Source organism: Phocoena sinus, chromosome 5 (assembly GCF_008692025.1).
Source record: "Phocoena sinus isolate mPhoSin1 chromosome 5, mPhoSin1.pri, whole genome shotgun sequence".
In the NCBI taxonomy this organism is placed as follows: domain Eukaryota; kingdom Metazoa; phylum Chordata; class Mammalia; order Artiodactyla; family Phocoenidae; genus Phocoena; species Phocoena sinus.
The window spans coordinates 122,278,264-122,292,712 of NC_045767.1; the positions used below are offsets into that span (position 1 = coordinate 122,278,264).

General features: G+C 38.3%; 1 protein-coding gene across 1 annotated transcript in view; it reads left to right on the forward strand.

Moving 5' to 3' along the window:
* LOC116754009 (all-trans-retinol dehydrogenase [NAD(+)] ADH7-like) overlaps positions 1-4,826 on the forward strand; it is a 28,169-nt gene extending 23,343 nt beyond the window's left edge. The window contains 3 exon segments of the mRNA XM_032632013.1: positions 1,665-1,800; positions 2,537-2,675; positions 4,802-4,826. Of these exon segments, the coding sequence (XP_032487904.1) occupies positions 1,665-1,800; positions 2,537-2,675; positions 4,802-4,826 (300 nt within the window).
* Positions 4,827-14,449: the final 9,623 nt, after the last annotated feature.

Here is a 14,449-nt window from a genome sequence, read left to right on the forward strand (position 1 = left end):
ATACCTGGTAATCATGAAGCACTTGTGCCTAAAAAGTCAAGCAAAACTTATGTGCAGGTCTGCTTGACCAAAGTATATCATATCATACCACTCTCATGTGATCAGACTGCCAGGGAGGGAGTCAACCAACTAGGCAAATTGTTTAAGTGTTAATCTACTTTGTATGTATGGCTTTTTTGGCAACAGTGATTCCATCTCTTGAACGTTAGCAAGTCAACCAGCACAAAGTGACTCTCTGGAGACAGAGGAGGAGGAGATCCAGGGGCGAAAGGAACTATTCCAAATTTGGCAGTCTCTTTCCTCAAAACCACGATGTAGCCAACTTCTCACTCTATACCTGAGTTTGCTTTCTCCTTTCTGAATTCTCTTAAAATAGGAGCCTTCAACTTTTAAAAATACGCCTCCCTTGTGGCAGTCAGTAGCACCAGACTTCCATTTAAATCTGAGAAACAGGTCAGATCTCCTGGATTGGAAAGCCCCAGCCTGGGATAAGGTAGGGAGGGAGACTTGGAAATATGGGACAAAGTCAATTCTGCTCACAATTGACTAGGAGACTAAATTCGCTCTAATACTTTTGGTACTTTAGGAACAAGTAGTCTTTAATTTACCACTGTTTTCATTCCCCTTCCTTAGTGTCACTTAGAATTATTCCATAGCAACAAATACCATGTTTACACAGCCATATGCAACACTGAATGATTGCTATGGCCTACTGATTTCAGATGATACTTAATTGAACATTGGTCTCTGAAAAATGCCAACATCTATTGCTACAACCTACCAAGTATTCAAAAAAACTATTAATGAATGACTGGATGGGTGGATGACCAGAAAATGTGGGGTTAGTCTCAGAAATGTAACCAAGAAAGGGATTCCTTTGTCCCACATTTTGGTATTTGATTTAATTTTCATACTAAACTTTAAAAAAACTGGATTAATTGATTCAGTATAGGTAATTTGATTTAGTTCAAATGGCTTTCCAAACCTTATCTGAAGTGGTGATATTGGTCTGAAAATATAGGAATTTCTCCCTGCATTTTGGTCCATGGTAAACTGAAAATGCCATGAACACTGACCACATTAATTTCTACTTTCTGCCTTAAAGGACAAATGTATGAACGAGTTTAATTCATGACTAAAATTGTGTTGCGAGTGTTTTAAAGCAAGCAGAGGGACTTCCCTGGTGGCGCAGTGCTTAAGAATCTGCCTGCCAATGCAGGGGACACGGGTTCGAGCCCTGGTCTGGGAAGATCCCACATGCCGTGGAGCAACTAGGTCCGTGCACCACAACTACTGAGCCCATAAGCCACAACTACTGAGCCAGCGCACCTAGAGCCTGTGCTCCACAACAAGAGAAGCCACTGCAATGAGAAGCCCGCGCACCACAACGAAGAGTAGCCCCCACTCACCACAACTAGAGAAAGCCCGCGTGCAGCAACAAAGACCCAATACAGCCATAAATAAATAAATAAATAACAAATAAAAAGAAAGTTTGAAATAAAAAAAAAAGCAAGCAGAAAGAAAAAGGCATGTGGGCCTAATGTCACTTCATGACTTGGAAACAAAACGAACTACTGGAACTGCAATAGTATGTATGGCATTTCTGAGGCCCACGACATATTATGAGACATGAGAAACAACAGTCTTCTTCATTCTCAACTCAGATTGATGCCCTTGCACCCTGCAGCATGAACTACAGGGTCGGTGTAGTGGTAGGGGCTCCTCTATCAGCCAAGATGCTCACCTATGACCCAGTGCTGCCCCGCGCTGGATGCACACGGAAAGGATGCGTTTTTGGAGGTAAGAATGGCAGAGGCTTCTTTGTTTATTGTCAGTCTCTCTGCACTAAATGAGAGGATCCTCATGCTTCCTGAGAGCAGGGACTGGGTATGTTACACCTCTACCCTATTCCCAGCCCTGGAAACAGTGCCTGGTCCTTAGCATATTCCCCAAAGACATTTAGTGAATAACTGAATTTTACTTCTAATTCCTGGGTAATCCATAATCTCCCCACATCACACAAAGAGTCAAAGTGAGGAGGCTCAACTTGTACCTCTTGTGTAGTTCTCAGTTCAAGTCTTATTTCCCTGAAGGAGCCCTCTCTAAAGAATCTCATCTGTACCAACCAGCCTCTCATTTTTTGTGCACCAGGTACTGTGGAAAGAGAACAAGGCTTGGCCTCACATTAACAGTTGTCTGTATCTTTGGTTACCTTGACAAGAGCTATACTAGCCGCGTGCTGAGTGGGCTCGAGAGAAAATGGGAGAAGAGGAAGTGGAGCAGTGAACTGTAAAGTGGTTTCTCTGTAAAAGGAGCAGAGACATGGGGTAGCTAGAAGTTGTGGGGGAAATAGAGGTTCCTCATGGGGTTTTTGCCTTTGTTTCTTAAGATGGGAGAAATACAGCTCATTTGTGTGCTGTTAAGGATAGTCCCGTATGGGGAAAAGGTAATAATGCAAGAGAGAGAAGGAACAAATATAATAACACATAAAGATCATTCAGTAAAGTCTAAAGAGAACATGTATGCTTACTTACAGGTTGGGAAAGCAGAGATGATGTTCCAAAACTAGTGACTGATTTCCTGGAAAAGAAATTTGACCTGGATCAAGTGACAACCCATGTTTTCCCTTTTAAACAAATCAATGAAGGTTTTGAACTGCTCTACTCACATCAAAGGTATCTGTTTTTTATAGTTCTCTTGTCTCCTCCCCATAGGTCACTTTTTAAATTTAGTATTTATAAATGCATCTGTTTCCTTCATATTTTATTTCTGATTATCTTATGTAGCAAGATTGATAAAGCTGATTACTTCTTCTTCATAGACTTATTATGTCATCGTCTTATATCAACCAATTTTTTTAAAAAACCTCTGGACTTCATTCTTTTATACTAGATTGATTTCATCTTGGCTATTTTTATTTCAGCACAAAGCTGCTCACTTCTTCAAGTAATGCCACAAAATTTCCTTACTTTACAGTTTTCAAAGTGCTTTTTTAAATGTGTTTTCTTCTGATCCTTGAAGGTTAGGTTTTGTTTGCTTGTTTGTTTTTTAACTTTTGACCTCCATCTATTTCTCCCACCCAATACTCCTGCTTCTGGCAACCACCAATCTGTTCTCTGTATCTATGAAGTTGTTGCTTTAGATTCCTCATACACGTAAGATCATACAGTATTTGTCATTCTCTGACTGACTTATTTCACTTAGCATAATGCCCTTGGGGTCCATCCATGTTGTTGCCAATGGCAAAATTTCATTCTTTTTATGGCTAAATATTCCATTACACACACACACACACACACACACATACACCCCCCACATTTTCTTTATTCATTCATTCATCCATGGACACAGGTTGTTTCCATATTTTGGCTATTGTAAATAGTGCTGCAGTGAGCATGGGGGTGCATATATCTTTTCAAGTTAGTGTTTTTGGTTTCTTCAGATAAATACCCAGAAGTAGAATTGCTGGGCCACAGAGTAGCTCTATTTTAATTTTTTTGAGAAACCTCCATACTGTTTTCTATAGTGGCTGCACCAATTTACATTCCCACCAACAGTGCATGAGGATTCCCTTTAGCCACATCCTCGCCAACACCTGTTACTTATCTTCTTGATGGTAGCCCTCCTAACAGGCGTGAAGTGATATCTCATTGCGTTTTGATTTGCATTTCCCTGATGATTAATGATGTTGAGCATCTTTTCATGTGTCTCTTGGCCATTTGGACGTCTTCTTTGGAAAAACGTCTATTCCGACATACACCTTTACTTAGTCAAGCAATATTAATAACTTAATATGGTCACTTTGAAAAATAGTTACTAGCTGTTATCCAAAGAAACATAAATTCTACTCTTTTTTGTTTCAAATATTACCTTAAGGCAGTGGCTTCTAAATTGACATTTATAAACCTAAGCTTTTCAATTTCCATCGACTTCCACACAGCTCCACTTGAATGTCCCACTTGCATCAACTTCACTCAAAATAATGCTTCCACCAGTACATCTTATCTCAGCAAATAATGCCACTTACTCTGCTTTTACAGACTAGAAGCCAGAGCATCACGTTTGACTCCTTCTTCACTCTTGCCTACAACATGCAAACTGATGCTAAGCTCTGATAGTGCACGGTCCAGTTTCTCCTCCAGGATTCTCCCTCTCATTGCCCATGACTGTTACCTTAGTTCAGTCCAGTAATCTCTCACCTGGACATGTTAACACAGTAGCATGATAATATGTCTCCTGCCTTCTGTATTTTACCATATTAGCCAGGCATTCACTAAGCTGCTAAAACTCAAGTTGCCCCCAAATATCAATGACTTAGCATGGTTTTGAAAGCCTTTACTATTGGACCACAACCTACTTTGTTAATATACCCAGTTATTCAACAACTGAGAATTTAGCACCCAGTCTATCACAGCCTGTGTGCTAGGCTCTGGAGATAAAGTAAGGGAGCAGGGCTCACCTACTTTTCTCCTTGGCACCCAGAAGTCTAAGCACACTGGATTATCCTTCCTGTTCACACCTTCCTAGCATATTCATGCTTTCCCTTCAGCAAGGAAACCCCTTTCCTCTTGTCAGCCTTTGCAATTGTACCGATGCCTCAAGAATCAGCTCAGATACCCATATGCATATACTCATACACTGATTCATTTTCTTTCTGGTGGGGACCTCAGGCCCAGAAGGATTTCCAGTAACAGAATTTACCTGAAGTTTCCTAACCCAGGCAGAAAGGACAATTGTATAAAATGTTCTTGTTTGGAAGGTGTGGAAACAAATCACTAAAAACCATCATTTTACACTTCAGCATTCGAACTGTCCTGACATTTTGAGATTCTAAGTGACAAAAGGTCTGTGTCACGTGATGGTGACCTGGGCTTCCCTTTTCACATTTCCTCTGCTGTGACCATGGATCTGTTTCATAAATACAAGCAGAAGTACAAGATTTGATGAAGATATATAATCTTTAGGAAATAAAGATTTAGTGTCTTATGAGGACCTGGGAATTAGCAGGGTGTTTAGGTCAACAATATTAAAAATTTTAATTTACATGTTCTAAAGCCATAATTATATATTTTGAGATATATATATATATATACACACACCCACACACAAACACACAATTGGATTTTTTTGTTGGAATAGAGATTTCTGAAAAAGACTTTTACCCAGCTGTCACCACTTAGAGCAGATTTAGCATATAAACATATGGTACGTGTATTTCCTACAGTAATATTAATTTTATGGATAGTGTTTAACACATTGTAACCTTTCTTTTTGGATGTAAATATTTTTAAAAAGCATTTGTTACAAATTAACTTGGATTAGGTTTTGAAATCAGCTCATTGCATGGTACAAGTTACTTGATTAGTTTAGAAAAGAAATAGTGAAATATAAAGGAGGGGCACACTTTAAATGATTAACTTTAAGAATCATTTTATAACTAGATGAACCTGAAAAGCATCCTATAAGGGGTCATGAGGCTACTTGCCAGCATACATTGACATTTCAGAAAATGTCTTTTTATAATACTACTTAAATATAAAAGTGCAGCTAGAATCATACTGTAATATATATACTAATGTTCAATTCAATAAAGTAGAATTATAAATCCCTAAGTCCCACTTTACTTAGTAATGACTCATTTAACCAAAAAATGTTTTCAATTTGGTACGACTGCACTGGCATATCTAGCTATGTCTATATATATGATATACTTAAAATTCTTAATAAAATTTAAATGTTTTATAAAACATTTTGTGGTGATATATTTTGTTTGAAGAGTGCAGTTTTATTTGTTATAAAGCTTTTATTGACTAAAGTAAGGTACCTGAAAAACATACAAAATACTTCATAAGAAAAATAAGTAAGGTGGGCATAGCAGAAATAGGAGGTTTCAATATAAGGTTGTCATATAGCTTGGACAGTCCTGCCTTGGGAGATTGCAAAAGGTCCAGGTAATTATGAGTCACTTTTACACAATGAATATTTCCCAATAAAAAGTGGCTTGAACTCAAGGGGTAAAAGGTCTCTTTACCAGTTTGTTGGTCTGCTTAATCTAGGTTCAAAAAACAAAGCAAAACAAAAAACGGGAGAAATATCTAAAAAGTATATGAAATCCCCTCATCAAGCTGTTTAGGTATGGCAATTCTCAAAGCACTTATAAATAGTCACAGTTTATTAGAAAAAAATATATACATATATGCATACACACACACACACACACACACACACACACACACACAGTCTCCATCTAAGCATCATTCAGAGACATTTCCCTCATCCATTAGCAACATCTATAGTTAGGACCCTATGACCTAATTAATGAAGGAAAACTGACCCCCCAAAAGCATTTTTAATCCATATGTAAAATGGGTTAATGTTTATGTACCTTATCTCAAATTTTGAAAATACTTATTACATAAGGATACCTAAAGTTATATACAAATATAGTTATATCAGAAGAAATAAATCCCAAAAGGAATAAACATTTATATTCTCAGATCACAGTTTTTGAAATGAACTCCACTTTATGCCTAGAGTTTCTTATCAATTATATAATATATATAATCTAATCTAATATAATTATAATATAACATTATATAATATATATAATCTAATATAATATAATCTTATCAATTATATTTTTTAATCATTATGTATGTCACAATTTTATAGTAATATAAAATTTACTACTATAATTTACTACCTCACAGCGGAGACCCCAGGGAAAAATAATTATTACTATTAATTTTATTATGTTTTGATTCATTCTGTTGTTGGTTCTAGATTTTTTTTTTGGTTTCTTTATTTTTTTTGTTTGTTGTTTAGTTTTTTTTATTTAGCCTTTTGGGATCTCCATGTTTTATAGCATATTTTTATTTTTTTACACATTTCTATTTTTACTTGGCTTTTCTGTTGTTCTGTGTTTTTTTCCCTAATTTTTTTCTTCCTCTTTTTCTTTAATATATGTTTCTCTCTCTTTTTTTATATTTCCATTTCTACTTTACTTTTCTGTTGTCCTGTGTTTTTTCCCTTTTTATTTTCTTTTATTATTATTTTTTAAATCATTTTTATTAGTTAGTTCTGTTTCCTTGCTTCATTCTTCAGTTGGCACACTGCTTTGGGTTTAGTTTTTAGGTTTTGTGTTTTTGATAGTTTAATTGTAATTCTTTGATTTCGTTTTTGAGTTCTTCTATTTGACTGGTTGTTCTCTTGCTTTTTGTTTTATGTGGTTCTGTTTTTGTTTCTTTTTTGTGTGTGTGTATTTCCTTGTTTCTGTATTTGTTTGATTTTGTTTTTAGCATTTCTCTGGGGTTTTGTTTGTCTTTCTTTTTCTTTAATATATTTTCTATTTTATTTTTTTATATTTCTATTTCTATGTTGCTTTTCAGTTGTTCTGTCTTCTTTCCCCTTTTTCTTTTTCTTTTTTTTAAATCATTTTTGTTGGTTTCTTTTGTTTCTTTGCTTCATTCTGCAGTTGGCACTCTGGTTTTGTTTTTTGGTTTTATGTTTTTGTCAGTTTTCTTTTTAATTGTTTGATTTCATTCTTGGGTTCTTTTGTTTGCGTGTTCTCTTGCTTTTTGTTTTATTTGGTTCTGTTTTTGTTTCTTTTTTGTAAGTGCGTGTTTCCTTTTTTCTATTTTTGTTTGTTTCATTTTACTTTTTACCATTTGTCTGGGGTTTTGTTAGTTTTTCTTTTTTTTAATCCCTTTATTGCTGGGATGAGTGACTTGTGGGCTCTTGGTTCCTGCACTGGAAGTCAGGCCTGAGGCTCAGGGCTGGGAGCACCAAGTCCAGGAAGCTGAACCACTAGGGAATTCCCAGGCACAGGGAAGATTAATCGCCAAGAGCTCTCACAGAAGCCTCTAACTGAATCCAGACCTGGCTCCACCCAACTGCCAGCAGCTCCCAGCGCTGGATGCCTGACACCAAACAACAAACAAGACAGGAACACAACCCCACACATCAGCATACAGACTACCTACAGTCATACTAATCTCACAAACAACCGAAAACACACAACCTGACACGTCCCTGCTCATCAGAGGGAAAAGACTCAGCTCCACCCAACAGAATGGAGGCACCAGTCCCTCCCATCAGGAGGCTTACACAAGCCACTGCACCAACCTCACCACGAGGGGCAAAGAGCAGAAGCAAGAGGAACTATAACCCTGCAGCCTAGGGAAAGGAGACCTCAAATACTGTAAATCAGACAAGATGAGAAGACAGAGAAATGACTTGCAGGCAAAGAAACAAGATAAAAACCCACAAGACCAAATAAATGAAGAGGAAATAGGCAAACTACCTGAAAAAGAATTCAGAGTAATGATAGTAAAGATTATCTAAAATCTCAGAAATAGAATAGAGAAAATACAAGTAACAATTCTCATATCAGATAAAATAGACTTTAAAGACTGTTACCAGAGATAAGGAAGGACACTACATAATGATCAAGGGATCAATCCAAGAAGAAGATATAACAATTATAAATGTTTATGTACCCAACATAGGAGCACCTCAATACATAAGGCAAATCCTAACGGCCATGAAAGGGGAAATCAACAGTAACACAATAATAAAAAACTGGAAAAATGATGAAGACATTAAGAGTTGGTTACATTCTAGGATTAATAAAATACAAAGTGAATGAACACTTTAAAACCAATTTCATAGCACTGTACAAATAGGTATATGTAGCTGAGTCATTTTCAGTGACTGTATCAGATAAAGATTCAAAAGGTACTATACTGCAAACACCTTGGGATGTTCTGGAAAACTTCTGCTTGAAGGCACATGGAGGGTGTGCAAAACACTGCAGATCAGACCCATATAAATCTGTCATGGGAAAGAGGAACTGGGCCCTGTTAGTCATCTCTAGTGGCTTCTCCTTAGTTGACGATTCTGGATCTTTGCCTTTCTTCTCACATCCCTTAAACATACGCATCCCAGTGCTTTCTATTTCAGCAAATTACGACGATTAAAAAGACATCAACTCAATCTGCGCTAACACTTGTTTATGTGAGGGTCTGCTTCTGGAACCACTCCTGCTGCCAAGAGCTGTATCAATATGCCCCATTAGGAAAGCAGACAACTCTGTATTTCAAATAAAGAGGAATTTAATACAGAAAAATTGGTTATAAACTTGTTAGAAAGATCACAAAGGGCATATTGAAGTCACCAAGAACATTAAAAGCATTAAGCCCCAAAAGGGCTGGGAGAATGAAAAGAAAGTGGTGGGGTTGCCAGAACAGAAACCTGAGCAAAAGAGCCCCACGGGGTTGTGGCTCAGACCACGCGAGGAGAGGGTACAGCCTAGTGGTTGCTCAGAAGGCAAAGCTCACACTCCCTCTGCCCAGAGAGCTGGGCCCAGCTGCTGCTGCTGCCTCTGAGGGGTGAAGCAAGGGTGCCCCGAGCACCTAAAGCAACTGGCGGATGGAGCCAACCGTGTGACACGGTGTGACACTAATGGGAACTGGAAAGAAAGTCCCCTCTCCCTTCTCCTATGTTTAAATCTCTCTGTGACAGAAACTTTAGGGAAACTACATGTCAAGGGACTCTGGGAAGTTTAGTTAGGAGAGTCATAGCTCCAGCATCACAGAGTAGACTACAAAAGGGTAAAATGATTGTTACAATAGAACAATATTAACAGCAAAGCATTTATACCTACTTAATGCCAAACTACACTCATCCTGACTTCCCTCTAGGGGAGGACAGGGCATCTCTCTGTTCACATTGCCCATCTGCTCTTGCACGCTGTCTGCTTTATCCATGAGAGCTCCTAGCATCTTAATCATAGTTGTTTTAAATTCCCAGCCCAGTAATTCCAACATTCCTGCCATATCTGAGTCTGGTTCCTAGAGTCTGGTTCCTCTGTCTCTTTTAGTACGCCTTGTAATTTTTTCTTGATATCTGGGCATATTGTGCTGGGTAAAAGGAACTGATGAAAATATGATTTAGTAATGCGGTGGTAAGGTGTGGGGAGAGGGGGAGGATCCTGTGGCCCTATGAGTCTTTCAGTGAGCCTGTGCCCCTGCACTGTGAACTTCATCAAGGCTTCTCAGTCCCCCTCCCACCCCCCTTAGGTAAGACAGGATGGCTAGAGCTGGCTGGAGTTGGGTATTTCCCTTCCCCCAGGTAACTTAGGCTCTGATAAAAACCCCAGAAGGTTAGGCTTTGGTTAAATAGCTGCTCCTGAGGGAAGGCCTTGTTGAGAGGAACAAAATATGCTGGCATATTTCAAAAAGGTTCCTCTTCTCATCCCCCCTGCAGGAAGCAGGAGGGGATTTTTCTCCAATAATAACTGAGAATCCGGTCGAGATCCAGGAGGTAAAACTCACTAAAGTGTGGAGGTCTCCTTCTGACTGAGTCCCCTGGAGTTGTTTAACTCTCTCCGTTTTTAACTGAGCCTTCCAGCAATTCTTCCGTTGCAGTTCAGGTCTTCCTACCCAGTGCTGGCTTCCCTGGCAGTCGCTGCTCCAGTCAGCTGTGATCCTCTGTATTCCAATTGGTTTCTCCAATTTGGGGGGCAGCAGTCTGCCCTGAGACCTCATTTCTCTTATGGTTCTAAGAAGAGTTGTTGATTTCTCAGTTTGTTTAGCATATTACTTGTTGTTAGGATGGTGTGGTGACTTCCAAGCTTCTTGCGTGCCAGATTGAAAACCAGAAGTTCTCTTACCTCTCTTTGCACACTCTCGAATCTACATATTGAGTCATTTTATATTGCCTATTACATTCCCATGTTTCCCAGCCAGACATTCCACTCAGAATATTTCAAGGTTATCTAAAATTTAACATGTTCAAATCAACCTCCCCCATTAGTCAATAAAACCACTTTCTCCTAAGCATTCACACTGGAACATTGAGTTGTTTTGGATTTATCACACGTACTTTAATTTTTCCTTTGTAATTTCTCTTTTCATTCTTTCTTTGCTACTTTCACGAAGCCCTGGGACTAGAGCAGTAAACAGATGAGTGCAGACTTTGGAGCTGAACTGTTCGAATCCTGATTCTGCCCCACACTGGCGGGGGAACCTGGTTCTGGGCCTCGGTTTCCTCATCTATAAAAAGGAATCTAGTAGTACTGCAATAGGATTGAATTGAAAACTTTTAGTAAATATAAAGCACTTAGTGCCTGGCACATGCTAAATCTACATAATTGCTAGCTACTAGTATCATCGTTATTATTCTTTATTAAGAACTTTGGAGAAAACCTCTTAGAAACTTATCTCAATCAACTTTTTAATGTATTATCTTCAGTTTCTTATCTACAAAGGGTGATGTATGATAATATCTTCCTAATAAACATTAAGCTAAACAGTGTAAATAAAGCACTAATAAAGCAATCACTCAATAAAATTTGGCTATATTTAGTAATATAATGTGATGATCAATTAAAAAAAATACTATCCTGTGGAAAATCACCATAGATTCTTCATGGTTAAACAACTGTTTTCAGTGTGTAGACTGCATCTTTCCCTGGTACATATTTTCATATTATTTAAAGTGTGGAATTCATGCCATTTTGCATTACTTTATTATATGATATCACTTATATGTGGAATCTAAAAAAATGATACAAGTGAACTTATTTACAAAAACAGAAATAGACACAGACACAGAAAACAAACTTATGGTTACCAAATGGGAAAGGCGGGAGAGATAAATTAGGAGTTTGGGATTAACATATACACACTACTATATATAAAATAGATAACCAACAAGGGCTTACTATATAGAACAGGGAACTATACTCGATATTTTGTAATAACCTATACGGGAAAAGAATCTGAAAAAGAAAAGACAGATAGAGACAGATAGATAGACAGGTAGATAGGTAGATAGATAGATATGTATAATTGAATCAATTTGCTGTATATCTGAAACTAAAACAACACTGTAAATCAACTATACTTCAATGTTTTAAAAATCATTACATAACATTTCTGTTTCTGCATCATCTCAAAAATTATCATTTGAGTAGCACTTCAGCATATTGAACCATAATATTTCACTAAAATATCTGCTACGCATTCAGATAATTCAAATTTGGAACTCAGAGAAAACTGCCAAGAAAATCTGCATGGCTTTGCCTTAACACCTCTCTGAGATTATTTCCTAAGACCTTTCACAAGGAGATCTACAAACAAATATTTTAAACATTCTATACATGCTCTTTAGGTCAGGATCAGGGGTCAGTTGCCAAAATATTTTCTAACTTGGGGGAAAAGGAGATAACTTTAACTCCCTCAAAAACTTAGGCTTCAATGTCAAAGTAAAATGTTAAGTAAATACTTGATTTGTTTTTTTAAAATTAATTAATTTTATATTTTATTTTTGGCTGTGTTGGTTCTTTGTTGCTGCATGCAGGCTTTCTCTAGTTGCGGCGAGCAGGGGCTACTCTTCATCGCAGTGTGTGGGCTTCTCACTGCGGTGACTTCTCTTGTTGTGGAGCATGGGCCCTAGGTGTGTGGGCTTCAGTAGTTGTGGCACGCATACTCAGTAGCTGTAGCTCGGGTTCTAGAGCACAGGCTCACTAGTTGTGGTGTACGGGCTTAGTTGCTCCATGGCATGTGGGATCTTCCCGGACCAGGGCTCAAACCCATGTCCCCTGTATTGGCAGGCGGATTCTTAACCACTGCGCCACCAGGGAAGTCCAATACTTGATTTGTAGTATTGAATTTGGGCAGTTTAAGCATATTGCCATAGCAACGTAAATGTTTGGCTGTTGCTAACCTCCCTCTTTACCTTGCCCAAACCCCACAATATTTGAAAGCTATTAGATTATTTATGCACCCATGAGAAGAGTTACATCTTTTTCCTTTCCAAATATCTTTTAAGTAAATATTAACCACATTGCTTTGCCAAGTCATTTGGCCTATAAAATAAGGAATTTGGATTGGATGGTTTCTGATCTCCTTGCTAAAGAGTTCTTTCTCAGGCCTTATAAAATGTGGGGGCCACCTCTGTGGATAGATAGCTGAATGTCTTATTCAAACCCTGTTCTGCCCTGTCTTCTTTTTATAAAGTAGTGGGGAAAACATGGGTTTCTGAATTGGGCAGACCTCGTTTAGGATTCTTCCACTGCCACCTTCCAGCTTCATGAAACCATTAGAGATGGTATAGCTCTCTACAGCTGCATAAACTCAACCATCTGTTTTTAACTGACTATTTCATGGCTGGACACCTGATACAGACTGATGTGTGCGTTCCCCAAAATTCATGTTTGAACCTAATCCCCAATAGCTGGTATTTGGAGGTGGGGCCTTTGGGAGGTGACTAGGTCATGAGAGTGGAGCCCTCGTGAGTGAGATTAGTGCCCTTATAAAAGAGGCCCTAGAGCACTCCCTTGGCTCCTTTCACCATGTGAGGACACATTGAAAAGATGGCCATCTATGAACAGGAAGTAGGCTCTCACCAGACACAGAATCTGCCAGCACCTTGACCTTGGACTCCCCAGCCTCCAGAACTATGAAAAATAAATGTTTATTGTTTAAACTACCCAGTCTATGATATTTTTGTTATAGCAGCCCAGAGAGACTAAGATAACACCTGACCCAACTGCTGGATGGAGAGACTTTAGTCAAAAGATAGAAAACTTACGGCCAAGCTATGTTCTAAGAGAGAAAGAGAGAGAGAGAAAGAGAGGGAGAGGGAATCAAAGATATGAAATAGTCAGTTAGCCCTGATATTTCACTTTTTCAGGGCATACCATTCACTTCTTGTCCTTTGATGCTTATGTGATTGCCTATTATATTCATACCCTAACACTCTTATTAACATCAGCCTGAGCATCTTGATGTTCTTGAAGCCAATATTTCTGACTTAGAAAGGATATTTAGGGATATATAATTTCTGAGCTTCTCTTACCTCATCTGTAAAATGGGAATAATAGTAGTATCTTCCTTGTAGGATTGCTCTGAGGATTGTATATGAGAATGTAGGAAAAACTCCCAGTAGAGTTCTGGAAGCATAGTAGGTGCTCAATTAATGGTGGCCATTAGCTTCCTGTAAATTCATATCTCATAAATAAACCACCAATTTATTAAGAATTTACATTATTCCTGATACTGTATCCTTCCATTATCCTATAAACACAAGAATCCCATGAGTCTTTCAAATTGGTTAGGATATATCAGCCCCTTGATACCATCCAGAATCTCTGAAAAGTGGTCAGACTCCCTTTCTTTGCACTGCTCTCCTCCACAAGTTAAGGTAGGTGAGAACTGGGTGGTGGCCATTCCTTAGAAGTGGTGCCTACTCAATGATTATAAGACCACAGTGAGATGGAAGACCTTTCTTGCCTCTCCTCTTGGTGGATGTAGTGCAACCCTAGTATGGCCTTCTACACCTGCATAAGTAAAGTTGGAAACAGACAATAGTGTTGTTCCCTTGACAATTCCACAGAAACATACCCTTTTTGTTAACATATACATGTTGACAGACTAAATCTAAT